This window comes from Corvus moneduloides, chromosome 22 (genome assembly GCF_009650955.1).
Source record: "Corvus moneduloides isolate bCorMon1 chromosome 22, bCorMon1.pri, whole genome shotgun sequence".
Lineage (NCBI taxonomy): Eukaryota > Metazoa > Chordata > Aves > Passeriformes > Corvidae > Corvus > Corvus moneduloides.
In genome coordinates, this window is record NC_045497.1 from 7,003,173 (window position 1) to 7,030,505 (window position 27,333).

The 27,333-nt window shown below is 53.4% G+C and overlaps 4 protein-coding genes across 8 annotated transcripts; 3 read left to right on the forward strand and 1 right to left on the reverse strand.

Annotated features, from left to right (window-relative positions):
• Nucleotides 1–2,609: 2,609 nt before the first annotated feature.
• On the reverse strand, nt 2,610–6,480 carry C22H1orf50 (chromosome 22 C1orf50 homolog). Its single transcript, XM_032131969.1, has 4 exons — nt 6,269–6,480; nt 5,307–5,393; nt 4,147–4,278; nt 2,610–3,505 (listed from the first exon to the last, which is right to left on the reverse strand). Exons 1-4 carry the CDS (start codon nt 6,404–6,406, stop codon nt 3,314–3,316), a joined length of 549 nt encoding a protein of 182 aa, XP_031987860.1. The 5' UTR covers nt 6,407–6,480; the 3' UTR covers nt 2,610–3,313.
• A 59-nt stretch (nt 6,481–6,539) lies between these two features.
• P3H1 (prolyl 3-hydroxylase 1) lies at nt 6,540–14,442 on the forward strand. Its single transcript, XM_032131965.1, has 15 exons — nt 6,540–7,106; nt 7,442–7,594; nt 7,752–7,941; nt 8,411–8,542; nt 10,391–10,530; nt 11,207–11,296; nt 11,407–11,459; nt 11,822–11,943; nt 12,124–12,251; nt 12,359–12,454; nt 12,570–12,720; nt 13,195–13,312; nt 13,523–13,598; nt 13,756–13,896; nt 13,974–14,442. The coding sequence occupies exons 1-15, from the start codon at nt 6,597–6,599 to the stop codon at nt 14,091–14,093; spliced, it is 2,220 nt and encodes a 739-aa protein (XP_031987856.1). The 5' UTR covers nt 6,540–6,596; the 3' UTR covers nt 14,094–14,442.
• A 1,400-nt stretch (nt 14,443–15,842) lies between these two features.
• CLDN19 (claudin 19) lies at nt 15,843–19,604 on the forward strand. Of its 2 annotated transcripts, XM_032131892.1 has the most exons (5): nt 15,843–16,065; nt 16,984–17,148; nt 17,377–17,464; nt 17,885–18,090; nt 19,228–19,604. In XM_032131892.1, exons 1-4 carry the CDS (start codon nt 15,843–15,845, stop codon nt 18,039–18,041), a joined length of 633 nt encoding a protein of 210 aa, XP_031987783.1. In that variant the 3' UTR covers nt 18,042–18,090; nt 19,228–19,604. The 2 variants fall into 2 exon arrangements, with proteins under 2 accessions (XP_031987783.1, XP_031987784.1); XM_032131893.1 differs by lacking the exon at nt 17,885–18,090.
• Nucleotides 19,605–21,985: 2,381 nt separating this feature from the next.
• On the forward strand, nt 21,986–26,347 carry LOC116454840 (claudin-16-like). Of its 4 annotated transcripts, none has more exons than XM_032131888.1 (6): nt 21,986–22,135; nt 23,554–23,750; nt 24,047–24,149; nt 25,096–25,260; nt 25,409–25,600; nt 26,166–26,347. In XM_032131888.1, the coding sequence occupies exons 2-6, from the start codon at nt 23,562–23,564 to the stop codon at nt 26,255–26,257; spliced, it is 741 nt and encodes a 246-aa protein (XP_031987779.1). In that variant the 5' UTR covers nt 21,986–22,135; nt 23,554–23,561; the 3' UTR covers nt 26,258–26,347. The 4 variants fall into 4 exon arrangements, with proteins under 4 accessions (XP_031987779.1, XP_031987780.1, XP_031987781.1 ...); XM_032131889.1 differs by having other exon boundaries at nt 21,987–22,135; nt 23,554–23,723; XM_032131890.1 differs by having other exon boundaries at nt 21,991–22,135; nt 23,554–23,675.
• The last annotated feature ends 986 nt before the right edge of the window (nt 26,348–27,333 follow it).

Consider the following 27,333-nt stretch of genomic DNA (forward strand, 5'->3'; position numbering starts at 1 on the left):
TGCCGACTACATCGCCCCCTGCCGGCCACGCGCTGCCCGCCGGGCGCTGCACGGACCGGCAGGGGGCGTGCGCGGGCACGGTCCGGCCGACGTGGGGCTCGCCTGGGGCAGCGCCCAAACTCCCTCTAGGTTTTCTTGGTTTTTTTTTTTTTTTTTTTTCTTTTCTCCCTGGACCTGAGGCTGAAATAACAAGGGCCAAAGGGCCACCATTCTTCCTGTTGGGAGACTCCTCCTGGCTGGGAAACAACACCCCAGAGCAGTGGGCACGTATGGTGGGTTAAATCCCCCTAACCGCCCCATCCTTCAGGAGCAAGAGGCCAGGAAGAAAATCTCCAGGCACGGCCACTTTGAGAAGCAGGAGCAAAAATCTGCCCTGACACCTAAAACTCCAGAGTAAATGAAATTTTAAAAGCTGGAAAGAGCTGCAAGTACCAGTGCCAGCAGCCTCAAGTCACCAAACACTGGCTCTGAGGAGCACCTAGAGCGGGTCAAACCCTCGGAGCATCTTTGTGTTTGGCCTCTTAAATGAGCCCTGGTTCATCTGCATGGCCAAAGATGGAACAAAACCCACTCTGCCCAATGTAATGGTGTCAGAAGCACATCTGTGCCGCCTTCTGCAAATACTGGCAATCCCTGGGGATTTTGGAAAGAGCCATTGCCTTCTGAATATGCTCACTGCTGTCCTGAGTATTCACAAAAGAGCAAAGAGGAATATTTTGAAAAGAATTTTCAAGATGAAATCATGAATGGATGGGTCAGTGTCTCACTATCTCTTCCAGCTGATTTTAGATTAAGTCCCTGCCCCCCATCAAGCACAAAGGCATCAGCTGGATAGAGGCTGAGTGGATGAGATTGTGAACCTAGAGAGACTCTGGAGTCTCTCACAGGGCACCACCTCTTTGGTTCCCCAGAAACTCATCCTTACCGCAAGCATCACAGGAGGCTCCACTTCATCCTCCTGCCACCAGCTTCACCCTTGTTCCAGATTATGGGTTGCTTTGGCTCTAAAGCACCTTCCAGTATTTCTGATCATGCCTCAATTCTTTGGCTTTAATTAGATCCCAACAGTGCATAAGGAATTTTGGGGGAATGGTTTCCCCTCTCCATCAACCCCTCCCTGTAGCAGCCTCCTTCCCCACTTCCCACAGTGCCAAGAACACGGAGCATGACTATGAGCTCATCACCTCCATGTCCTATCTCTTGAGGCCTCCTTTGTGTTTTCATACAAAGCCATAATGGTTTTGGTTTTGGGGGGCAAATCCAAGAGAAAGACTTGACAGTGCCCAGAGGAACTGCAGGACACCAGTGAGTTGTGGGGTATGGAGGGCCAGGGGTGTCTGCTGGACACAAGTGACATCCCACCAAAGGCTACAGAGGTCCACAACCACCACCCCCCAGTCCTCTTGTGCATGCCATGGTACAGATATTAATGATGGAAACAGATAAAACCAAGGTAGGAATCCCCACTTCCCAGAGCAGCATAAATCAACACACATGAAGATCTCATTTTGCTGTAATTAGCACCACACGAAGCCCATGCAGTAATTAACTTTCTCCCTTCCAAGTTAAGATTTAATAGCATGCAGTAAAATCAGACCCGAGGTGATGAAACAAGTAGAGAAAAACCCTGTCGAATTAGGCACCTGTGACTTGAAAAGGAATTAATTATAGCCTGGTCTAATACTACTATTAATAACAATAAATTGCTGTTAATATGCCCTTGTGCTCCAAGTGAGGAAAGACATTGAGAAAAACGACCCATATTGACTCCAAGGAGCAGGTTTCTGCCAAACAAAGGCTCAGCCACACTGGGATGTAGGTGAGCTACAGCACTGGACAGAGCTGGGAGAAGAAAATCTGGGACAAAAAGAAATCCTGGGCTGCTAGGGAGCTGCCCCAAACCTCCCAAACCTTGGTAATGCCAGCAGGAAACAGCTCTTCCCATAAGGAACTGCCAGCAGTCTTGAGCATCTCCCAAGGCAACTCCCAGTGCATGGGGATGAGGACAGAGGGACACTAGAGGCTGGAGGAGAGGCTGTGTTCTGCAAAGGGGGAATAAACTCCAGCAGTGGAAAAACAGTGACAAGTGCTGGTCCCCAAGGGTCTCCTTTTTGCAGATGCCCTCACAGTTGGGCTCCACCAAGAAGTGCCAACTCCATCCATAGTGGGCCCAGACCCCAGGGTCAGAATTCAGCTCCTACAAGCGGTCCCCAACCCTCCCATGTTGCCAGTGGAGGTGGCAAGGCCACTGTGCACATGCAATGCCTGGAGCAGCATGTAAGATCACCTTGTCATGTCAGGAAAGGGAGAAAGTTATGGGAGGATCTGACCAGATCTAAAGTTACATGCCAGAATCCAACCCGGACATCCTCTCTTGTCGATAAATTCCAACTTTGGCTCCTCACAGAAGAGCAGGCAAGCTCCTGAAGAAGCCCTGTGTGGCTGAACAGAGGGAGGATATCTCCTCAGCAGCTCTGAGCTTTACTTTCCCCTAGTTTTCCTAGGTGGAAAAAAAATGCTGGAGGTGTCCTACCAGCTCCACATGCCACTAAGTCTCCCTAGTAAAGCTGAAGGGATTCTTGCCACACAGGAAGAACACAGAGCCCGTCTTGGAGGTACATGTGAAATCAAGGTTGATTTATTTTACTCTCCCCACTGCTCTGGCATAAAGTCATCCAGTATCCGGTCTCTACCTGGCAGCTCATGCACTCAAATCCAAGGGAAATGCATGAGGATGTCAAACACAGATCATCTGAAGAGCACCTGAAGCCTGCATGGCACTTTTGAGGATGCTCTTTCCAGAGAAGAGAGCTTCAGGTCACCCTATGTTCCCAGCTCAGGGATTCAGACCAGCTAGGACAGAAACCAGAAGACTCATCACAGCAGACCCTTTGCACAGGCTTTTGACCACTCTTCCCAGGCCACAGAGCTCTCTAAATACATGCATTTTAATAAGGTGCAAAATCCAGTCCTGAGATCATTACCTGCCACAAGCACTCACAGTGAAGTACACCAGAGCCAGGCAGATAGGAGATACTATTTTACAGCATTATCACATCTGCCCCAAGTATTTCTGCTTTTTGCTCCAAGCTCTCTTGGAACTCACACTACCTGCCTCTCGCTACACCTTGGCATACGTCAATGAAGTCAATTATTCAATTACTAGAAAATCCAGTAAGACTGAATGCAGAATTAGTCTCCTTAAAGCACAGAGCAATCAGCATTTTTGTTTCTTGGTCTCTCTCCTTGCCCTGCCTTTGACAGCGTACTGTGTCCCCTCACTCAGGGACTCTGCTCAGGGGGTCCTGTGTGGTCACTCATGTGACTTGGTCAGGCCCTGGAAGTTGGGCTCCGTGCACGGGGGCAGTGCTGCCTGCCGGCTCAGCAGCTTCTCCAGGACAGTTATTTCAGCATCTCGTCTCTCTATGTCCTCAAATGGAGTCCAGGACATGTCATGCTGGAGCTTATAGGCGCCAAGAAATTCATGGGGAGTGGTACCCCATTCCTGGTGGAGAAAAGAGAGATTCCATCAGTGCTCAACTTCCCTTGGAGCTGGGCTGTCCCAGCTACATGACCATCTGATTTCCTAACCTAAAAATAGACTCAGCTACCCCGAGTCCAAGATCAGGTCAAGCTCCAGCGCTGCTGACACAGGAAGGCTTCTGGACACAGGATCTCCCTGACCTGCCCAGAGCTTTGCCCTGAAGCCTTCCCCCTGTAAGAAAATGGGTAGTCCGGAAGGAGGAGACCTCCAAGACCATCGCCTCAGCTGCAGGCAAACTCAGTCCCTGGGCTGAAGTACCTGAGGAGACCATCCTGCCAGGCAGCCACACCAGCCAGGGAAGGCTCAGGGCACATTGGCAGTTCTTTACTTCCAAACAAAGAACCACAGGTACCGAAAGACAAAATTCAGGTCCATGCCCCAAAGGGCTTCTTGCCATTCTCCACCAAGAGCCAGAGAACTCCGTAAGATGGCTCTGGCCCCAGCAGACTTAACCCAGACCAAGGGCAAACACCAACTGAGTAGGGACCAACAAATGCCCCCATCAAGCTGGTGCTTTTGCCTGAGTTCCGTATGTTCCCAAGCACCAGAAACATGGCTTTTTTTTTCCCCTCCCTGCTTCTTCATGGGCTGTAACCACCCACCTTAGGAGACAGGATGGAGAAATACCGCTGTCCACTCTCCCGCCTGTACATGTAGTAAACATTTCCTGGCTTTTTTACAAGGTTGCAGGCCACGTGGTTCAGATCAGCATCCCTGTTAGCTTCATCCAAGACCTGGAAAACACAAAACTTAACATCTTTACACTTGAAATAAAATGACAACATGCTATTGCATCTCAGCCACAGGCCGAGACACATCACTTGACCTATGGGTCATGAGGCCTTGATCTCCCTGGCACACATCTGACTTCACTTGCCCCAGGAAGGAGATGCTTTCCAAAGAGATAAAGTTTTTTCCAATTCTTCCCTGTCAGTAGGACTTCAGAGAACCTCTCCACAGAGGTGGAAATACCTCTGCATCTCACCCCAAATTCACCTCTACACTTGACCTCACCACATGCTGGGCTTATTCCTCATCTCCGCTGCTGGACTCTGGGGCCTTCCTGCTGTGCTCCGCAAGGGAAGGGGCAGCAAACAAAGGAGAATTCATCTCCCCAGCTCCACCACCTGACTGGTCCACTGATCCAGCTTCACCAGTTAATGATTACATCACGTAATGGCCTCAGTGGCAGTGAGCCAGTTGCAGTGAGTGGCATATCCTTCCCCACTCTGGCTCCAGATTTCACCCCTAAGGGTGAAGGCTGGATTGAAGAGCACAGCCAAGCCCTGCTGTGTGCTGCTGGGACCACTCGTTCCAGCAAATGAGCCAGGACAAACGGAAAAGCCAAGCTCATCATCAGGTAAGAGCTCATCTCTCCCAGGGCCTGAGATCCAGCCAGGGCCACATCATCACCTCACCAGATCATTCCAAGAGCACAGTCCACACACAAGTCATCTGTCCCAAAATCAGAGTCATCTCTCTCTGACACCTGAGCTGTTTTGGACCATCTGCCCTTGCTCCCCTACTTTATCCAAAGTTCTTCCTGGTGTGCTCAGGACTCAGGGAAAGCACCAAAACCAACCCTCCCCCATTCCCCTCGACACTAGACAACAAACCTCCTTACTTTTCCATTGAATCTCCTCTGCTCAGCTCCTGGCCCCAACTCACATCCAGGCCACAGCTCTCCCCAAATGGCCAGCAGTGGCGGCAGATGCTCATCTCCCCAGGCAAGGCAATGAGCCTTCTGCCCATCCTCACTCACCTTCCGCGCCTGCTCCTGCAGGTGCCGGATCTGCTCAGCGATGACTGTCAGCTTGCTGCAGGCATTTGCCCGGACAAAGTCATTGGCCTGGGACAGAAAATGACGGCTGGTCAGGACGGCAAGAACTGCAGCCCTCCAGACTGTGCTGGGCCAGCTATGGTCGAGCTCAAGGCATCAACAGAGCTGGGGGATGCAGGAGCTGTCCTGGCACCCCCGGGCATGACCAAGGACCAGGAGCTGCCTGGATAGGCTGAGGGGCAGTGAGAGGGAGCAGCAGGACATACTGGGAGGCAATGGTTTGGACTGGGAGGTAGTGAGATGCACGGGGAGGAGGCAGTAGAACATACAGTGAAGCATTTAGGTGAACTGAGAAGCTCTGAGGGACAAACTGGACATCACTGGAGGTCACTAGGATGTACTGTGAGGCACTGGGGGCATGGTATAACATATTGGAGGGCACTGGGAGGGCCAGTAGGACATATCAGAAAAAACTGGGGTGGACTCAGAGGCAAGATAGACTGGGAATCATTGAAGCAGTATTAGGACATAACAGGGGTGCTGGGATGAACTGGGAGTGTGGTAGCAGGAGGCATCTGTAAACACTGCTGTGAACTAAAGGTAGTGGGACATACTGGGCAGCAGCAGGGCATACTGGAATGGGACTTCACAGGGAGTCACTGTGGGGCAGCAAGGCACAGTGGGAAGCACTGAGGTGCAGTGGGAGGTTCTGGAGACACCAACAGCGTTGGAACTCGGGAAGGGACTGGGAGGCACTGCGAAATACTGGGAGGGGACAGTGGGAGATGGTGGGAGGCACCACTGGACACACCAGGAAGCCGCCGGGGCCACCAGAGAGCAGCGGCACGTGCTGGGAGGAACCAAGGCCGGAGACGGCCGGGAGGCAGCGGGACAGCGAGCCCAGCCCTACCCCCGCAGCCCCGCCGCTAGGACCCGGCCCTCACCTGCTGCACCTGCCGGGCCAGGGCCACTAGGTCCCCGGGGTCCCCGACGCGGCCGGCGCTGCCCTCGACCAGGGCCAGCCCGGGACCGGGACTGGGGCCGGGGCCGTCGTCCCCAGGCTCCGCGCCGCCCTCCGCCATCACCAACCGCGACACAACGCTTCCGCCCGGCGAGGAAGTTTCCGCTGCGGCGTCAGCACGCGCGGTGAGGGGTGCGGCCGTGGCAGAGGTCGGCGGTCGCTGATTGGCCGGTGGGCGGGGCGGAGCGGCGGGGCTCGCGTCGCTCCGGGGCTCGGCGCGGGTGGTGCTGCGGTTCGGCCGGGGTTCGGACATGGCGTTGTCGCCGCCGCCGCCGCTGCTGCTGCTTCTTCTGCTGTTGCTGCTGCCGCCGTTGCTTATGGCGCTGCTGGCGTGGGCGGCCACGCCACCGGAACCGGTCCCGGTCCCGGTCCCGACCTTGATACCAGCCGACCCGCCGCTGCCCGCGCAGTCCCCGGACGCACTGTTCGCCGCCGGTGCCGAGGCGTACGCGCGGGGGGACTGGCCCACCGTAGTGCTGCAGATGGAGCGGGCGCTGCGGGCGCGGGCCGCCGTGCGCTCCCGGCTAGTGCGGTGCCGCCTGCGCTGCGCCAACGCCACAACGGGGCCGGCGGAGGGGGCTGAGCCCCAACCCGACCCGGTGCTCCGGGACCTGTGGTTTTTTCGGGCGCTGCTTCGTCGCGCTGCCTGCCTGCGGAACTGCGGGCCCGCCGCGCCCTCCCGATACCGCCTGGGCGAGGAGCTAGACCGGGAGTTCGGCCGGCGCAGCCCCTACAACTATCTCCAGGTCGCCTATTTCAAGGTAAGGGAAGGGAAGGGGATATCCCGCTGCGACGGGATTTGGGACGGGCGGGATGCACGGAGGATCCCGGAATCAGAAGGGTGGGACCGGGTGAACCGGCCGGTGGCAATCCCGGTCCCGGGACGCCGGGAGGGTTCGGTGTCCGCCCCGGCGGAGTGGGGTTGCCGGCCGGCAGCCCCGGCCTTGCCCCCCCCCGCCCCCCTCCAGTGCCACGTCGGAGCTCGCCGGAGCCGCCCCTGTCACCGCCCTCCGCGCCGGCCGCCGGGATGCCCCGGGGACGGGTGTCCCCTCCGCTCCGCGTGTTGTCTGCGCTGTCTCACCCCCGTCCCACCCAGATGAACCGGCCGGCGCAGGCGGCGGCGGCCGCTCACACCTTCTTCGTGGCCAACCCCGGGCACCAGGAGATGAGGCAGAACCTGGAGTACTACCAGGCCATGGTGGGAGTCCGCGAGGATGACTTCACTGACCTGGAGGTCAAACCCCACCTGGTGAGACCCTCCGCCCCCAAAGCCCCTGTCCACTGTGGAACCCAGGGTAGTCGCACTGCGGCTGCTGGCTCAGAGATGCCACTGTGGTGGGAATGAGGTGATCCATCATGGGGAGTGGGGCATTGAGATCCCCTCATCATTTCCCATCCCTCCACAGAGCGAGTTTCGGCTGGGTGTCCGGTTTTACACAGAGGAGCAGCCAGCTGCCGCCATCCTGCACCTGGAGAAGGCACTGGAGGAGTATTTTGTGGCAGACACTGAGTGCCGTGCTCTCTGTGAGGGACCCTACGATTATGAGGGCTACAACTACCTGGAGTACAACGCAGACCTTTTCCAGGCCATCACAGGTGGGAGCCATGCCTTCTGTGTCCTGTCACAAGAGTTGAGTACAATTCTCAGGGGGTTGGTCCCTAAAGACCTGGGGTGGGGTGTCCCTGAAGAGTGCAAACCCTATCCTAGCTTTCACTAGGGAAAGTGTGGCCAGTAAGTGGCAGGAAGTGTTTACCTGCACTCAGCACTGGGGCTGATGCCCAGGAATCCTCCAAATTCCAGAGAAATATGGAAAGACAGAAGAGAGACCAGTAGAGGGTCACCAGGATGTGATGGGAGGCTGAGGATGGCTACTCTGTCCTGAGAGAGCACCACAACCCCACCACTGATCAACTCAGAGGTGGACAACCCCCATCCCTGAGGGTTTTCCACTATCAAAAAGCTTGCAACAACCCCAGTATGAGCAGGAGGTTGGACACCTCTCAGAGTCCTGCCCACCAGCCCGTGGGTGACTGTGAGCAGTGACACGGGGTTTTTCTCCACCAGATCACTCCATGCAGGTGCTAAGCTGCAAGCAAGGCTGCGTCACAGAGCTGGCCTCACAGCCCGGCCAGGAGAAGCCTCTGGAGGATTTCCTGCCCTCACACTTCAACTACCTGCAGTTTGCCTACTACAACAGTAAGCAGCTCCTCACCCCATTCTCTGTGGTTGTCAGCACTGGGCACTCAACTCTGCATGGACTGAAATTGTGGATCCACAGAGTGGTTTGGGTAGGAAAAGGACCTTCAAAGATAATCTCATCAGTCCAACCCAAGATGATCTAGCACTGGTCACTCACATCTCTCAGAGCCCCATCCAACCCAGTCTTTAACATTTTCAGGGATGGGACAGCCACAACATCTCTGGGCAGTCTGTGCCAGGGCCTCACCACCCTCATCACAGAAAATTCTCTCCTTATGGCCAACCTAATGCTGCCCTTCTTCAGTTTAAGACAATTGCCCCTTGTCCTGTCAATATACATCTTCTTAAAAAGTTGTCCTCATCTCTCTTGTGGCCCCTTTAGATATGAGATCTCTTAGGAGCCTTCTCATCTCTGGGTTCAACAAGCCCAATTCTCTCAGCCTTTCTTCACAGAAGGGCTCCAGTCCTCTGACCATTTGTGTGGCCTCCTCTGGACCCGCTCTAGTGAGTCCATATCCTTATGCTGGGGAACCCAGAGCTGGAGGCAGCACTGCAAGTGGCACCTCACCAGAGTGGAGCAGAGGGGCAGAATCCCTCTCTCACCTGTTGCCCACGCTGCCGGGGATCAGCCCAGAATGTGGGGCATTTCTGAGCTGCTAGTGCACACAGATGGGCCCTGTGCAATTTTTCAACCATTGTTATCTCCACGTCCTTCTCCACTGGGTGCTCTAATCCCATCCATTCCCCCGTCTTCACTGATACTGGTGGAGAGCCTTCCACTAGGCCTTATACTTCATGAGGTTCATACAGGCATGTTCCTCCTGCCTGAAATGTTCTCCAGATTTGGATCTCTCTGTGCCTGGCTGCAGTCACTTTTCATGTCGCTTTATTCCTGGGCAGCTTCACTTTCCAAGTGAAACAACAGCCTAGAGAAGCTTTATTTTTTTTCCTCCTGGCCAGCTGTCCACCTCTTGCCTGAAATCACAGCAGCACACTCACACTGCAGAAGAGTTACAACCCAGGAAAATACACCTGATTTTATTTCATTTTTTTATTCACTTCTTTAGAAAAGTATAAAATGTTTCTTTGTGAATTTCTTCAAAAGGAGGGGAAAAAATAGGAAGTCCAAGAGGATGGAAATCCTCAAGAAGAGACAGCTGTGAGGGTACCCTGTCAATGCTTGTCAGTATCTGCAGGGAAGTGTTGGAGGCTGGAGTCAGGTTCTGCTCAGTGGTGCTGAGCAATAGGACAAGAGACAGAAACTCATGCCTAGGAAGTTCCACCTGGATATGAGGAAGTGTGCAGTGACCAAGCACTGACAAGATTGTCCAGAGAGGGTATCAGATCTCTCTCACTGGAGATACTCCAGACAATCTGGACACAATCCTGTGCCATGTGCTCTGGGAGGACCCTGCTTGAGCAGAGAGGTTGGACCAGATGACTCACTGTGGTCCCTTCCAACCTGACCCATTCTCTGATTGTGTGATTCTGTGAAAGGCTGCAGGAAAGTGTGGCAGGATGCTTCAGAGGCTGGAAACTGCAGGTTAGCCAGGAAATGGTTTGGTCTGGATACCTGTAAATAGGCTTTGTGATGTTTTCCAAATGAGAAAAGTACCCAAGCTGTGACCTGGGTTTCTGGTGTGATGGTTTCTGGAGACAGGACAGCACCTCAGAGTCTGAATTTTGCCTTTGTGGCAGCAGTTATCCTTGCTCCAGGGAATCTGTCCTAGTCATGACACCTTTTGGAACACAAGGACTATGTCTCTTGTCTCTTCTCCATACCTGTCTTTGTTCTGCCTCCGGTGTCCTTGGACATGCCATTAACAGTCCCATTTCTCATTGCAGATGGGAATTACGAAAAAGCCATTGAATGCGCCAAAACCTATTTGCTCTTCTTCCCACATGACGAGGTGATGAACCAAAATTTGGCCTATTACACCGCCGTCCTGGGGGAAAACCTGGCCAGACCCATCCAACCCCGAGAGGTGAGCAATCAGCTGGGACGAATGATTGTGGGGACATCGTCTCTCTTCCCTGGAGACCTTTGCAGAAGTTGTAGGGTCTCGTCTGGGCCATCTACCAAAGTGGACAGGAATGGGTAGATTTAAGGTCTGACAAGTTGGAAAATAGCTGAGAAAAAAATAGCTGATGAAAAACATCACTGGCAAAATGTCTTAAGCCAAGTGAAGCTGGATGACTGGCACACATGGACCCATTCCTGAGACAGAGGGCTGTGAGAGGCAGGTGGACAATCTTTTTAGGAGGATCTGAGCCCACCTGTGTTGCACTCTTCCACAACTGCAGTGAAATTGCTTAAAAAGGAGAGGATTTGGCTTCAAAATAGCCAGATCTGGATGGCTAGGTCCTGCCTGGGATGTGATAGGCATGGATGGGAGTCTCTGCTTCTAAAGAGCCTCCCGCAGAAGGGACACACATGTGCCTCTGCTCAACTGTCCTCTCCCCAGGGCTTGTCCACAGGGAAGTTCAGACAGGATGGGGAAAGCCACTTCCTTCCCAGCTGCCAGATGGAGCAGGAAACCAGCTGCGGGTCTGGAGCAAGGACCACAGGAATGGTGTAAACCTGCACCTTCCTGCCCACACTCAGGGTCTTTCAGAACCCTCCTGCTGTACCTCACCATGTCCCTCTGCCCCTTGCCACAGGAGATCCAGGTATACCACCAGCGGAGTCTGATGGAGAAAGAGCTGCTCTTCTTCAGCTACGATGTCTTTGGCATCCCTTTTGTGGACCCGGTGGGTGGTGAGAGACTGGGGGGATGCAGTGGCCAGATGGAATGCAGATGAGGCGTCTGTGTCCTGGCCATATCCTTGTCCAGCTCCTGATGTTGTTCTTCTGGCTGCAGGACACATGGACACCTGAAGAGGTGATACCAAAAAGACTGCGAGAGAAACAGAAGTAAGTGCTGTCCCCAGCTGAGCTCACCCAACAGGGATCCAACAGGACAAACCCTTCTTCCTCTATGCACTTTGGGCCAAAGGCCATGGCATAGAGCTTCTCCCATGGGAAGTTTTGATGTTGGGACTGGAAAAGGATGCTGGAGGGCAGAACTTTGCTTCCCATCAGCCCATGGGATGATGGGCATGGATAGGTCACCCCAAGCACCTCAGAGTGAGGGATGCATTGAGGTGACTCTCTCTAGTCTTGCTGCCAGCTTTGTCACTGGCACCTGAGACTACTGTCCTGCCCTTGTCTTAGTGGCCCTCATTTCTCATGTGGGGACAGTGGGGTGGTGGTGCTGATGGCTGCTGCATGCCCAGGGTGGAGCGGGAGACAGCAGCACGCATCTCTGAGGAAATCGGCAACCTTATGAAGGAGATCGAGACACTGGTGGAGGAGAAGGCCAAGGAGTCTGCTGACATGAGCAAGTTCATCCGAGAAGGTGCAGAAGGCCAAGAGGGGAGGTGGGGTGGGGACCTCTGTGACCCCTGCTGCCAGCTCATGGTCCCTCCACACATGGGTGGCAGCAGGAGCAGGTAGTGGGACCACAGCTTCCCCCAGAACTACACCCCAGAGTTGGTGGCATCCATCCCCATGTCCCCTAATCCCATTTGTGCCACAGGTGGCCCTTTGGTGTACGAAGGAGCCAGTGTCACCATGAACTCCAAGGCCCTGAATGGCTCCCAGCGTGTCGTGGTGGATGGACTCCTTTCTGCTGAGGAGTGCTGGGAGCTGCAGAGACTCACTAATGTGAGTGCAAGGACAGGTGGAGCAGGCAGGGATGGGCAGAGGATGCTGAGGGGTCTTGTCCTGCCGCTCAGACATCAAACCAGTAACACCAGTTGGGGGTTTTGCAGGCAGCTGCCTCAGCCGGGGATGGCTATCGAGGGAAGACCTCTCCTCACACTCCCAGTGAGACCTTCTATGGCGTGACTGTCCTCAAGGCCCTCAAGGTTGGGGTGGCTTGTGTGGAGAAACAGGCTGTGGGGACAAGGGAGGGTAGTTTTGGGGCAGGTGGTTGCCCATGCCCAGCTGGGGCTGAGCCCCTGTCCTGTCTGTCCCCCACAGCTGGGCCAGGAGGGCAAGGTGCCCCTGCACAGTGCCTACTTGTACTACAATGTGACAGACAAGGTGCGGCACATGATGGAGTCCTACTTCCGCCTGGAGGTCCCACTCCACTTCTCCTACTCCCACCTAGTGTGCCGCACGGCCATTGACGGTGAGCGTGGCCCGGAGGAGCAAGTCTTGTCCTGTCTGGATCTCCGCTAACAGCTGGAGTGGTCTAGCCTTGGACCTTTCTTTGGAGACCTTCTTGCTGCTCCCTAACCCACTTCTCTTCCCAGGAGTGTGTAGGAAGCTTGTCCCTAAGCTGAGTTTGGAGAGATGAGCAGCAGCTCTGCTGGTTGCCTCTAACAGGGCAGATGGCTTCATGCCATACAGGATTTCATCACTGGGAGGTGTTTTGGGGTAGTTGCTAAGAGAGACTGTGCCTGGAGGGCCATGGAAATGCCGTGGGACAAGTCAACAGTCTTTTATGCCACCCAAATGGCCTTGCACGATCCACAGTCCAGTGAGTGGAAGTGCTTTAGGCTACACATGACTTTCTTGTCACCTCCAGGCACAGGATACTTGGAACAGTAACAGGACCCTGTTCTTGCACAGAGGGGTCCTGACATGCCATGTTCCACTCTAGAGAAGCAAGAAGGTCGGAGTGACAACAGCCATGAGGTGCATGTGGACAACTGTATTCTCAATGCAGAGGCACTGGTGTGTGTGAAGGAACCCCCAGCCTACACTTTCCGGGATTACAGGTATTGGTGGTGGCTGTCAGCTGCAGCTTCCCCACCTAAGGCTACCATTACTTGGTGGCAGCTGGGTTGGGAGCAGCAAGGTAGGACACCAAACCTGGCCTCTCCTGCCTCTGGCTCTCACCATGGTGTTGGGGAGCTCTGGACTTACCTGCTTGCTGAAGCTCTAGTGATGGTTGCTTGTCACCTCCACTTGTCCCCTCCTCCCTTTAGTGCAATCCTCTACCTCAACGGGGACTTTGAAGGAGGAGCTTTCTACTTCACCGAGCTGGATGCCAAGACTGAGACTGTGAGTAGCTCAGTTCCGAGGATCCATGTGCAGCACCAAATCCAGCTCCTGCCTGTTGGGCCTGTCCCCTGGGAACTTCCCCTGAGCCACTGCAAAAGATGAACTTGGGTTGAGGGGAACCCACTCACCCCTGACTGGGGTCTCCCACCCTTGACAGGCAGAGGTTCAGCCACAGTGTGGCCGTGCCGTGGGCTTCTCCTCTGGCTCAGAGAACCCCCATGGGGTGAAGGCTGTGACCAAGGGCCAGCGCTGCGCCATTGCCCTCTGGTTCACTCTGGACCCTCGGCACAGTGAGCGGGTAAGCTCCCTCCCAGCAGTGCGTAGGGTTTTTGGGTGGGACAATGGCCATGCTTACCACCATGGATCTGCCCAAAGGAGCGTGTGCAGGCGGATGACCTGGTGAAGATGCTTTTCAGCATGGAAGAGGGGGATTTGCAGCCAGAGACGGAGAAGGAATCACCAGCTGCCGTTGTGGTGGGGAAGGATGAGCTGTGACATCCTACGGGGGGACTAGGACGTCTCTGCTGGGACTAGTTACGCCAGCATTGTGGCTTCAGGCTGCACAGTCTTAAGGGTGACATATGGGACCCCCTCTGCCCCCAACCCAGGTGGAACAGCGCATTGGGGAATGCCCTGTACAATCCCTGCAGCATCCAGCATTCCCCTGCGGGAGCTGACCTGGGATGTGTGATAGAGGCTCAGGGGTGGGTGACATGGGAACAAGGGAGGGATGCTGTGTTAGGGGTGGGGCCCTAGTACCACGGGTGGAGATGTGTGCCTTTCCGGAACGTGCAGCTATTTAAGTGCCTTCTGCAGAAAATGGATAAATAAAGGTATTTTTTTTCTAAGCTGTGGCTTTCTGAGTGGAGACTGAAGGCTGATGCTACCCTTTGGCTGTCGTCAGTGTTGCGGTGCAGCCTTTCCTCCTGGCAAACATCTACCCAAGGGTATTGTAGCCCTGTAGCCTCACAAAGGTGTTTGGGAGGGGACAAGGTGCCCCAGGGGCAGTAAGGGCAATGTAATCTCCAGCTGAGCATCCCCTGGACCCTGCTCCCATAGCGTGGGAAGAAACCCACCATTCCAGGGAGGAGGGAACCGTCCTTGAACAAGAAGGACATTGAGCACCCTGGCATCCCCAGACAGTGCATTGAATTGTTCCCGCAGATGTCTGGCCATTACCATAACCATTCCAGGAATGTGGGCAAATAAATCCTGCCCCATGTGCAGCCAGCCGGCACCCCCATCCAGCTTGGAGGGCCATTCAGCACTGGGGCGGGCAAAGAGGGTCTGGAGGATGATTTCTCCAGGATGAACATATGGTCCCAGTGGAGGCTGCCCACCATCCCGGCATCCACCCCCAGCTGCCTGAGCGCGTGAGCAGACTGCTGATGAGGCCATGGCGGTTAACGATTGCCAGGTCCTGGGGCTGCAATGGGCTTGGTGTCACCAGGGTGCTGACACGTGTCCCCCACACCCCCTGTCCCCCTCCTGCAGGAGTACACCACTGACAAGGGCTGCTCTTGTTGATGCCATGGTGGCATAGTGTGCCTGAATTCCCTCACTGAACGAACTCCTTCCCTGCTCCCTGTTGAATTCCTGGAGTGACACCTGGGGCCTCTGTGGGGCTCCCAGCCCATGGCAGGGGTTCAGGGGGTCATGGATGGGGTAGGGTAACCTCCCACACACCCCCAATCTCCTCCTCCTGTTGGAGAGCCCCATTTTCCCATATTCCTCCACTGTCGTTTAAGGGGTACCCATCTCCCTCAAGACCTAAATCTCTCCTGTAGGACCCAAATACCCTCCATGCTCCAAATCTTTCCCCCAAGACCACATTCTTCCCTCTGGGATTTAACTCCCTTACCTCCAGCCCCAAATCACTCTCCTCAGACTCAAATCTCTCCCCCTCAGACCCAAGGCTCTTCCCAGGGCCCTAGTGCCCCCCCTCCAGGCCCCTAATTCCCGACTCCCAGTACCCAGTTCCCCCTAAGCTCCAGGTCACCCACCCCCTTGGCCCCAGCTCTCCCACTCGGGACTCAAATCCCCCCCGGAACCTAAATCTCCCGCGCAAGACCCATATCTCTCCCTTCACCTCGAATCCGCCCCCCCCCTCCCCCCCCCGTCATTGGCCTCCTCCAACCCGTCTTCCCCCTCAGAGTCCCCCCCTCCGGCCCTTTCCCTCCGCCCATGGCCCCTCTCCCCCCGCCGGGGCGGGGCCGGGCGCGGGGCGGCGGGCGCGCGGCGGCGATGGGCGGCGGGGCGCGGGAGCTGGCCGGGTACCTGGCGGCGCTGGCCGGGTGGGTGGCGGCGCTGGCGGCCGCCGTGCTGCCGCAGTGGCGGCAGAGCTCGTACGCCGGGGACGCCATCATCACGGCCGTGGGGCTCCACGAGGGGCTGTGGATGAGCTGCGCCGCCCAGAGCACCGGGCAGGTCCAGTGCCGCCTACACGACTCGCTGCTCTCCCTCGAAGGTGGGTACGAGGGCCCGGGACCCCGTGGGATGAGTCCCGCTTCCTTTCCTGGGTGCAGTCCCCCCTCCCACTCTCCGCCTTGGGTCTGAGCTCTCCAGGGATCTTGAGCTGCCCTTGCCCCCCTGCAAGTCTGAGCCCCGCTGTGGGTTTGACCCTCCCTCATATGGCTCTGAGCCCCTCTCTGTGCTTGAACGCACCTATATGGGTTTGAACACACATTCCCAACAGGTCTGCACCCTCTTCACGTCTGGGTGCCCACTTTCCCCTGTGGATCTGAGCTCCCCTGGCCCCTCCTGGAGCCTGAGTCGCCTTCAGGTCCAAGCCCTTCTTGCTCCCACCCTTGTCGTAGGTCTGACCCCCCCTCAGAAGGGTCTGAGTCCACTGACCTGAGCCTCGATGTCGGTCCAAGCTTCCCCCTCCATCTGTGAATCTTGGGCTCCAACCTCCCCATCCCAGGACTGAGCCTTTCTTGGCCCTGTGGGTTTGAGCCCCTTTGTGTAGCCAGGACACTCCTGGCCCCAGTAGACTTTGAGCTCCAATGTGGGCATCACATTTAGGGACCAACAGTGCCCCATGGGGACATCAAAACCCCCCACTCCGTGACTGTGCATCACCCTTTTGGCATTTGGTGACTGTGGTGCTGCTCCAGGCAAGGTGTTTCCCAGCCCAGGCAGTCATGACCAAGATGAGGGTGGCAGGGAGGAAGGTCAGGGAAGGCACTGGGAGCAGTGCCCTGAGCTGAGCTGAGCTGAAGTCTCTATATCTGCCAAGTGGGGAGGATATTACATGGGAACTACACAACAAGGACAGGATTAAGGACAGGTCCATCACCAGCATGGAACACGGTGACCTTGTTTTCCAGTGCCCGGCTGTGGCCAAAAGCACCTGCTGGGAGCAGTTTTTCTTCCCCCCTTGCAGTTCACATCCAGACATCCCGGGCTCTCATGGTCATTTCTCTCCTCCTGGGCTTCTTTGGTATCATCGTGAGCGTGGTGGGCATGAAGTGCACTAAAGTTGGGGAGGAGGATCCTGTCACCAAGAGCCGCATAGCTGTTGCTGGAGGTGTCCTCTTCATTCTGTCTGGTAAGGCAGCTCTAGCCTTCGCACATCACTGGTGCAGGAATCCTCAAACACCTTTCAACACTGATGGAGGAAAGGGAGCAGTTCGGTGAGGGCTGGATGTCACTGACAGTCAATGTTTGATGTCTAGTGGAACACCTAGACCCTCTCACTGCAGAGGCTTGCACTAGGTGACTTTTAAAGGTCCCTTCCAACCCGAAACATTTTGTGATTCCATGATTCTATGCCCAGGTCTGTGCACACTGGCTGCTGTGTCGTTGTATGCAACACAGGTGACCTATGAGTTCTTCAGAGAGAGTACCATCCCCATCAACGCTAGGTAAGAGCCTGGCTCAGGGGGTGCCCTTCTTCTGAATCCTGTCTTGTCCCTGCACTTCCCACTGGACCTTCCCTTGCTATTTTTGGTAAGGCACAGGGTTGTTGGCCAATGTGCCCCACAGGTGGGACCTCACTGCCACCTTGCAGAAGATGTCCCTGATGCTAAAGCTTTAGTTGTTACCAGATGGGACAGGGTAGTGATGCACATGTGAAATTTCAGCCCAGGGGAGGATTAAAGGATGGGGAAACGTGGGAGCTGGATACAGCCAATAAGAAAGATGGGGATGGAGAGGGAAGAACCAAAATCTGCCTTGGCATCATTGGTCACCTCATCACGGCTTCAAGCATCCTGTTGCCCATCTCAGTTTGCACCTCCGCCTCTCTGCCCCTCCCTGATGCTCCCTCGCCCCTTTCACCACAGGTACGAATTCGGCTCTGCTCTCTTCGTGGGCTGGGGGGCTGCCAGCCTCTCCATGCTGGGTGGGTCCCTCCTGTGCTGCTCCTGCCCTGCCAAGGAGCCCCGAGGACAGCAGTACCATCGGCAGTCACAGCCCTCCACGGCCCGGGAATATGTCTGAGCCCTGTGCCTGCCTGCCACCCAGTGCCTCCCTCCCGTCCCAAAAACAGGCAAGACCCTGGCGCTCCCACCCGGCCTGGACCCACGACGGTGTGCTGCACAGAAGCACTTTGTGCCACGACCACCCCTCTCCCACATCCTGTTTTCAGGAGCAAGCAGGGAGGAAAGCCAGTGCTTGGTTTTTCTGGGCTGAGGTTTTCACTTCTAACAGCACCAGCCCAACTCAGGGCTCAAGTATCCCCACAGCCCGCTCTTGGCATGCTTGCAGGGTGCAGCATTCTCCTGCATCATTGCTAGCAAAAAGCAACATTTTTTAAATTATTATTAATTATTATTGATTCCTGCCTGGAGGCCAGTTGCTCCCGCTGAGCTCTGCCAGTCCAAACGTTCCCTGGTCTTGTTCCTGTCCAGGACCAGGCTGTACCTTACTAAACAAGAATAAATGGGTTTGGGCAAATTAAAGCAGCAAAAAGAGGCTCTGAACACAAAGGATTTGTTTTTATTTTTGGTGCCCAGCACAACTATTTTGAGTGGCACATGGACAGAGCCCTGAATTTTGGTGCCTCCCTGCTGGGTCCAAATCCCTCTTCCCCTCCAGGATCCCCTAGAGTGGACACTGAAAGCTCCAAACACAGCCTGCTAATTGCCTCCACCTATTTGTACCTCTATTCTCCTGCTACTAATTGTTTTGCAACCGCCAAAGCTCCAATTTCATCTGTAAATGCCCCAAACTCCCTGTACTCCATCCCTCCAGCCCTACTGCAGGTGTTGCGCCAGCCAACCCACAGGGAAGGACACTGGAAATTATCCAGTTTGACTGTCTATTTCTTTATTATTTTATTTTTAAATCTAAATATGAAGAGAGAGCTGATTTTTTAAAATTTTATGTTGCTCTATTTTCTTTTGTTTTCCTCAATTTTATTTTATTTTGCTTTATTTTATTTTGTTTTACTTTTTTTTATTTTCTAATCCTCTTTTATTTTGCTTTATTTTATTTTACTCTATTTTTCTCCATTTTATTTCCTTTCCCCCTATTTTATTTCCTTTCCCTCTATTTGATGTTATGCTCATGCCCTGGTCTGGGTCCCTGGCTGTGCTGGAGGTGAAGCAATGCTATTTTTTCCCTGCAGGAGTGATTTCTCTCTGTCTCCCTGGCATTAACTGCCTTTTTCTCTCTTAAATTGCAGACGCCCTGTAAAACTGTGTCCTGCACCCCTCATGGGAGAGCAGTGCTTGTAGGCTGGCTTCACCCATCAGGCGTTGAACCCAGATTTTGGGGTTCCCTTTGAAAAACACCAACCATAAGCCACTGCAGTGAGGATTGAAAAGGAGCCTTGTGCTTTAAAACAAACAAAAAACTCCAAAACCAACTAAAAAGGCCTTTTTATATTTCAGTGTAAAGAATGTTTTTGTTCTATTAATATTAATTCCATTAACTTTTCTATGGGATGCATGGCCTTGGAAATGGGACAGGTAGGGATTTTTAAAGGCTTTTTTTTCTTTTTTTGCTGTTTGTACTAAAAATTGTGACTCAGAGGTATTAAAATATTTTCAGTCGTGGCCATCTTTCTGGAACTGTCTCTTTGATCTCCCCTCATTCCCCATCTGGACCAGTCCCTGCCAGTGACTCCAGTACTGGGTCAGAGCCACTTCTGCAGTGTGGAAGGAGCCTCTCCCCCATCCTCAACAGTTCTTGCCCTCCTGGCTAAATATTTTGAGTCTTTTGCCACGTGTTGCTATCAAAGGTGGGGATGTGGCCTTACACATTTTTTAATTTAAGGTTAACCCCCTGGGAATCCAGCTTGGCCCCTACACAAGTCTTTTCTCAAGGCTGAAATGCCACCAGCGTCTTCCACTTATGGACCCTCTTATGGACCCTCATAGCTCAGGTCTCCCTATTTTCTCCCATTTCCCATGAATTCAGAGCTGACTTGTGCCTAATAGGGTACTTTGCTAATTTAAACTGATTTTTGCTCCCCTGTGCAGGGTCATGACCCCTGCTGTGCACGTTTTTCTTCAGAGATCATGTTTTCTATCCAGGTTTTTGCATGGCTGCTGTGTCGTCTTAGCATCCTCGTCCTGCTCCCTGTACCTCGTCCACAAACACATCCCATCCCACCTCAAACACAGGGATTTGCTGTCCTTGGTGGTTGCCGTGACATCTCCAAGAGTCACCTGAGGGCTCCCTGGGGTGGACACCCAGGCTGGAAGCACATCAAAGAGGGGGTCTGCCTTTGTTCACAGCACAGGCAGGCTAAAACACAGTTCCCCCCCTCTGACACACATCTTTTGGTCATTAAACCAGTTTGACCAGCAGTATTGAGGTTTCTGGTCATACCTCTGTCTTTCAGCCAAACCCCTGGGAAATAGTCATTTTTAAATGGGCAGAAATGAGGGAAAAGGGAAAATGACCCCCACTGAAAGGCATGCAGAAGGGCTTTCCTCACACGTCTGAGACATGGCTGTTTGAATTTGGTGGTGTTTTTAATAATTCTTATTCACTGTCCTGCCCCAACAGCATCTACCGAGTCCTCTCTAGTTCTCTGAGATGATCCCATCAAAGAAAACATCTTTCTTTTTTTCCCTTCCAGCCACAGCAGGTTTTTGCTAAAGTTCAAGGTTTGGGTCTTGTCAGCACTTTTTTAACACATGGTTTTGACAAACCTCATGGTATCCATGATCTGATTTTCACTGTCATTAACCCGGGAAAGGAGCTTAATCATTTGACTACTGCTAGTTTTGCTCCTCTACCTCCATCTTTTCACCCCCAAAAGGGTTTCAGTTGGGGATTGACAAGGCAGACTAGTTTTATATATCATAAACTGAGTGTTTAGATGAGCAGAAAATACAAATAAATCTATTTTAGAGGTGTTGCCAAGACCACGGAGGTACAGTTTTGTATCACTTGGGGTCGCACAATATTTCATGTGTCACAGATGTCCAAGAACCATAAATTCCTGAGCTGTAAAGGCTGGAAAATTAAGGTTCATAAACCCTTCTGAACATTTTTGGCCCTAATTCACTGCTACATGCCAAAACATTGGACCTGCCATGTGCCAGAATTCTGAGGAAATAGGATAACTCAAAGCCCCAGGAATCTCACACATAAGGCACCTGGGGGTCTCTGTGGGGCTGAAGCTCAAGGATTTGCCAAGACTGGTGCTTTGCCAAAATACCCACAGCAAAATGCTGCAGAGGATTATCTAGAGGGAAAAAAAATAAAACCACAACAAAAGCCAAACCCACCCTAAAAACCCAAGTGCACCTCAACTATGATTCACAAAGTGGAAATATGAGTGTTTTCCATGGGTCTGAGAGATGAGGGTGAGTGATGGCAGAGCCGCAAGGCACAGCTGAGCCCAGGGATGCTCAGAGGATGCTGTAACACAGATCCCATTTAATCCCCAAATAGTAGGGGATTAGAGAACAAACCAGAAGTTTTTAGGGCAGCTCCAAGTGCCAGACAGCTGGGGTGCTGCCACCCAGGGTCATAGGCACCTCCTTGGGGGCTGACCAGACATGGTACCTGAGCCATCACCACTGCAGTGGTTTTCACTTGTTTTCTGTTTAATGGGGAAAAAAGAAAGGTCTTAATTACCAGCCAAAGAGGTTCATTATCACCCTGGCATTCCAGCTTCTTTCTTTGGCCCCTTCCAACCCTCTGACTCTCACACCGCTCCTGGATCTTAGGCCACTCCAGTGCCTTAGGCAGTAATTGAAAGATCTAATTAAAAAACGGGGTATTTGTCCAGGACACAGAGTCCCCCACCTGGGGAGAGTTCCCAGCAGGTTTCCACCGGTTTCCCCATGTGACATTTTTGGGGAGGCTCCATTCCCAGCCTATGACTGCTCTAACTGCAGGGATGCCCATCATGTTTCAGAGCACAAAGCCCAGCTGACGTACCTTGGACAAACCTTAAATAGCCCAGCGCAGGCTCCAGCCGGTGCTGTGTATCTCTGACTCCATTAGATTAGTCAAGATCCAATCCCATCAGCACTTAAAAGCCTTCCAGACCTACATCCCTATCCCAAATCATCAGCAACAAAGAGATTCTGTCATCATCCCACTGCAACAAGGATGAGCCTGCGGTGAAGGTAATGCTCCCCCATGAACCCCTTTTATTATCAACAAAGAGCTGATTTTTCCCAGCATTAAGAATTTCTTTCTCTTCCTTTTTTTTTCTTGCTCATATAACTGGCTGAACAGATTTTCTTCAAAGGCTCCAAAACAGCTGGGGTCTTGCAGAAACAAATAAGGTTCTGGAGAGTTAGCTCAGAAGGGAGCCTGGGGAATTTTAAAAAATTATTGTAAATTGGGGTCTAAGAGGCTGCCCACTTGGAGTGAAACTCATGGAAGTGCTCAGAGATGATGGGAGAGTGATGCCTCTACTCCCAGTGACATCCCAAGAGGGGATGTGGGGGGAGATGGGGCACATTGGGTGTGGGAACCACAACCCTCCTTCCCACCTCTGCCCCACAGGGACCCTGTGCCATGCCAGGGTGGGCAGCCTCTGGCTGGAGGTACCAAACCTGGTGATGATGAAGAGTTACCATCTCATGGTAATTAACCCATGTAGCTCAGAAACTCATGTGGTTTTGCTAATTAACACGTTTGTATGGACCCCTGTCCAAAGGTCTGTTGCAGTGGTTGCAATTTCAGGCAGTAAAATATTTGGCATTTTGGGTTGCAAAACATGACAAAGTGTGATTCCTGCCCAGGGTTTGCAGACACCATGTCCCCTGCTCATACCTTGGGCACAGCTCCCCTCTCTGCAGAGTCCCTTCATCTAGGGATGGAAAACTATCATCCGTCCATCCATCCATCCATCCATCCATCCATCCATCCATCCATCATCTAGGATGGAAAACAAATGGTCCCATCCCTTCTGCTCTGTGGAAAGCCTTGGCAGCTCCTCAGGGCACCTACATCATGCCCCAGAAGCCTTTGTCCCCCTTGAAATGGGAGATACGTCTTTGGGCTTGTGCTTAAGATTAGGACACCTCCATGGGACACTTGCTTGTGCTCCAACCTGGACGTTCAACACCTCATAGCTTTTCTTGGAGTAAAAAACAAAGGCAAGAAAAGGTAGAGGATGTACCCACCAAGTCACATGGCAGGGATGGAGGTCTCTAGAGGTTCTCTGGAGACGTGCTTAGGCCACAGGTTTTTGTAGCAGCTGTTATTTGACAGTGGTTTCCAGCAGCTCTTGATTCCCAAAGGGCAAATACTGATGGTTGGCAGCTTCTATTTGGAAGAGAGGGAACCAATGCGGGAACATCTCCACTACAAAATTGCTGTGTATCTAAAAGCTCTCTTTACATGTAAACCTGGTGGCCCAACCATAGCAGAGGATATCAGAGCATTTTGACAGCAGTGAGCACCGTGAGACAGGGCCCAGATGACTCCTAGGGATCCAGAGGATGCCTGGCGTTGGTGGCACTTTGTCCTTGGAAGACTGGGTGTCTGGAAGTAGCCACAGCAGAGCTGGTGAACATCTCTGTGCCCCTTGCAGGTCACCCCATGAGTGCAGCCCTGCAGGTGACAGCATTTGGGCTTGCACTTCTCTCAACACTCTTCCTACTCCTGGCCACGTGCACAGACTGTTGGATGGTCAATGCTGATGACAGCTTGGAGGTGAGCAGAGAAATCACCTGGAAGGTGAGCAGAGTGGCCACCTTTAAGGTGAGCAGAGCAATCATCATCCTCAAGGTGAGCAGCTGAGAGCAAGGGGGGTGCCTTGCCATCCATGAGGTTGCACCATGTCTCCACAGGCTTGGAAAAGGGACATGGTGGGACAAATCCACTGCTTTTTGAGTTGAAGGATTAGAGGATTATAGAGACAGAGAGATGGAGCAGGAGAAAACAGAGAGCAAGTATGGGCAGGGAGTCACTGGGACATTGTCCAGGTGTAGTGGTGGGAGTGTGAAATCTGCCCTGCTGGGCTGGGAGATCCGTGGGAAGCTGAGGGGACTCTTTTTGCATGAGTGCCTTTCTCCCGCTTCCAGGTAAGTCACAAATGCCGGGGCCTTTGGAGGGAGTGTGTCACCAACATGCAGGACGGAGTCAGGACCTGCGACCAATATGACTCCATTCTGGCTGACCACCCAGGTGAGCTGACCTGGCCTGGAGGCATTTGTTAAGTTCACAGCTCAGAGTCTTGAAAGGGAAGAGGGAAAGTGATTTTCATTGCACCAAGCTTCCCTTTGTCAGTCAGCCACGCCAGCCTAAGGCTGCTCTTGGTCTCCTGTCCCAATAGGTTGGTCTGGGCAGCAGTTCAGGGTTCAGTCAGACCTGCCATGGGGTCATCAGGCAGGAAAGAGGCCATGAAGCTGTGCAGCTCACAACAAACATGTTCTGGCATGTAGAACTTAGGATTTGCAACCCACCATGCTGCAGGCAGAGCAAGGACCATTCCCACTGGCCAAGAACTCATGCCCACAGCTCAGAGACAGTCACATCAGGGTAGGGACATTTCTTCTGGCCTGCACAGGGCACATCAAGCCCTGCATAGAGAACCCTTGTGTTGGGCCATGACACGGAACAAGACAGATTCAGGCAGTGGAGAAGGAGAGTTGTCGGTATGGACTAAGGGAGGCTGCCACTTGCTCTGGGGAGGAGGGACCTTTGCAGGGCACAGTCCCATCACAGCTGGTGATGTGATCCATGCCAGCTCTTGTTATTCACTGGTATATTGACATTTGCTGTTCAAAACACCTGCTACACAACTTGGAGGAAGAAACAGTGTGGACAGCAGTGTCTTTTGCTCAAGAATGTCTTGAGCAGGTGACCACATACCAGGTGCTGATGGGTATACCTTGAGTTGTTTTGTTTCTTGAGCTGGTTTAATCATGAGTTTAAGTCCTTATTAAGTTTCTGATGAGTTTGTTGAGCACCTTCCCTTGGCCCATGGCAGGGTTGGTGGGTTCCAGTGTGATGGCCACTGGTGAGCTGGGTTACTCTAATGGGGACATGGGCAGCAATCTGGAGTGGAGAGACCTGTTGTTCTGACTATTCCTCATTCCCGTTTCTGGTTGTTTTTAACTTCCCTGCCCAGTGAAGATCGTGGTGACACGGACCCTGATGATCACAGCGGATCTGCTGGCTGGCCTGGCTTTGGCTACACTGGTCCTTGGGCTTGACTGCATCACGTTCCTCAATGAAGATCCTTGTGTCAAACTGAAGATGTGCTATGGAGCTGGAGTCATACTTGGCGCTGGGAGTGCGTGGCAGGGAGAGCTTGGGACCAGACAGACCTCATGTCCCCAGGGAGCTGGGGAGCATGCTGGGAGCTAGCGGCACCCCCTCAGAAGGGCTTGGGGAGCATAGGGGGTTATATGGTTCTTTTTAACAAGCCCCATTCCTCCTAGGTATCCTGGGGCTCATAGGCTCCGTGTGGTATGCGGTGGACGTCTACCTGGAGAGGGCCATGCTGGTGTCACACAATATATTCCTGGGAGTCCACTACGACTTTGGGTGGTCATGCTGGCTGGGGATGGCTGGCTCCACTGGCTGCTGTGTGGCATCTGTCCTGCTGACCTGCTGCCTCTATGCCTGCACAGGTCAGTCTGTCTCATTCCACCCCATCCTATCTCAAGTTTTGCCCTGCAGGAATATGGGGTGAAGGACAAGCTCAGAGGGCAAAGGGGCTTCTTGCAGGGTCCAGCCTAGCCAAGGGGAACCCCTTTGTGCCTGGCCTGTGCCCCTTGGCTGGGGAGGCTACAACAAGGCAGAACAGGGCTGAGTAAGGAGCCCCATAAACCCTCTAAGGGCATGGAGAGGGTGCAGGAGTCCATCCACATCTGTGGGCCTCCAGGTCCTGGTGAAGGTGTGGTGATGTTTACTCAAAGCAGTAGCCGTGCTAGAGCTGAATCCCTGACATCAGCCAAAGCCTGAGCCAGTGGCTGCAGGGATGTGCTGGTTGAAATCCAGCCCCACCACCAGGGACATTGGGCAGGTGATGCCTCCCCAGACGTCATCTCTAATCCTTATGCCTGGTCCCATGGGGCGTAAGTTAACCCTGCTGGCTAGCTGGGTTCAATTCTCCTGCCATGTCCCCGTGCTGTGGCAGCCCCAAGTCACCCTGCAATGGCCAGCTGTGACATAACCCCAACTCTTTCCTGGCAGCCCCCAGCAGCTGCTGTCAACCCCAGAGGCATCCTCAGCCCCAGGGCCGAACAGCCACCAGCAAGATGTACGCCATGGATTCCCGTGTGTGATGGCCAGCAGCACCTCCTGCACCCAGCTCTGATACGGGACTCTCCCTGCCAGTCTGACCCCATTAAAGCACTAGCACCTCTACTGAGACACTTCTGCAGCTGCTTCCAAGCTCTGACGCAGCCAGATGACTGCTAAAAGCGAGGGTACTGCAGCAGTCAGCCAGGGAAGGGTATTTTTCCCACTTCCAGCCAGGTTTCATGAAAATAAAACCCAGAAAAGTGTTGCTTTAAGAAAAGATGCCCCTGTTCCCCAGGGACACCCAGGAAAGCTTTCAGGACATTGGGGGCAGAGTCGCTCCTCTGACACTGCTCAGCCCATGCTTTGGAGGAATTCAGTGGGAAGTCTTTTCTGCATGGAGCAGTACTGACTCCATGTGGCTGGTAGTCCTGGTTCCTCCCACACCAGTCCCACTGGAAACCTTCCCTGGGATCGGACAGAGGGCAGCACAATTTGTGCTCAAAAACTGGGTAAAACCAGGAGTCTGGAACACTTAGTTATCAGTGTTTTCATGGGGGATCATCAAGGAACACCAAAGCCATACACACCAGACACAAGGAGGTGAGTCAGTCTGAAGCCTGATGATCTACCTGCAGAGTGGGGTTTTTAAGTTCACACAAAACAGGAATTCTGTTTTCAAAGTGAATTATTATCTTTCTACACTTGTAAACCATTATGAAAACAAACCAGAACCTGAAACCACCACCAACTCAATCCTCACCACTCTCAATTACTGAATGCTGGTTTTGGCCTCATTCCCTTACTTCTCACCCCAAGCTCAGCACAGACACAGAGCAAAGCCTGGGGCACTGGGACTGTTGGGACACCTGGGGTGGTTGAGACACTGGAGCCTAAAGGAAAATGATTAAGAGCACAGAGCTCACTAGTATGTAGAAAGGTCCCAAAAGCTGCCATTGGACAGCCACCCCCTCCTGCAGGTGCTCTGCAGTGGTTCTAACGGCTGTTGTCAGAGCATTGCACAGCTGGGCTGAGACAAGGGTGAGCCCCATGCTGAGGGAGCAGCCCCCACTCACCAGGTTCTCACCATGGCACTGGGGTGCAGCCAGAGCCAGTTTTG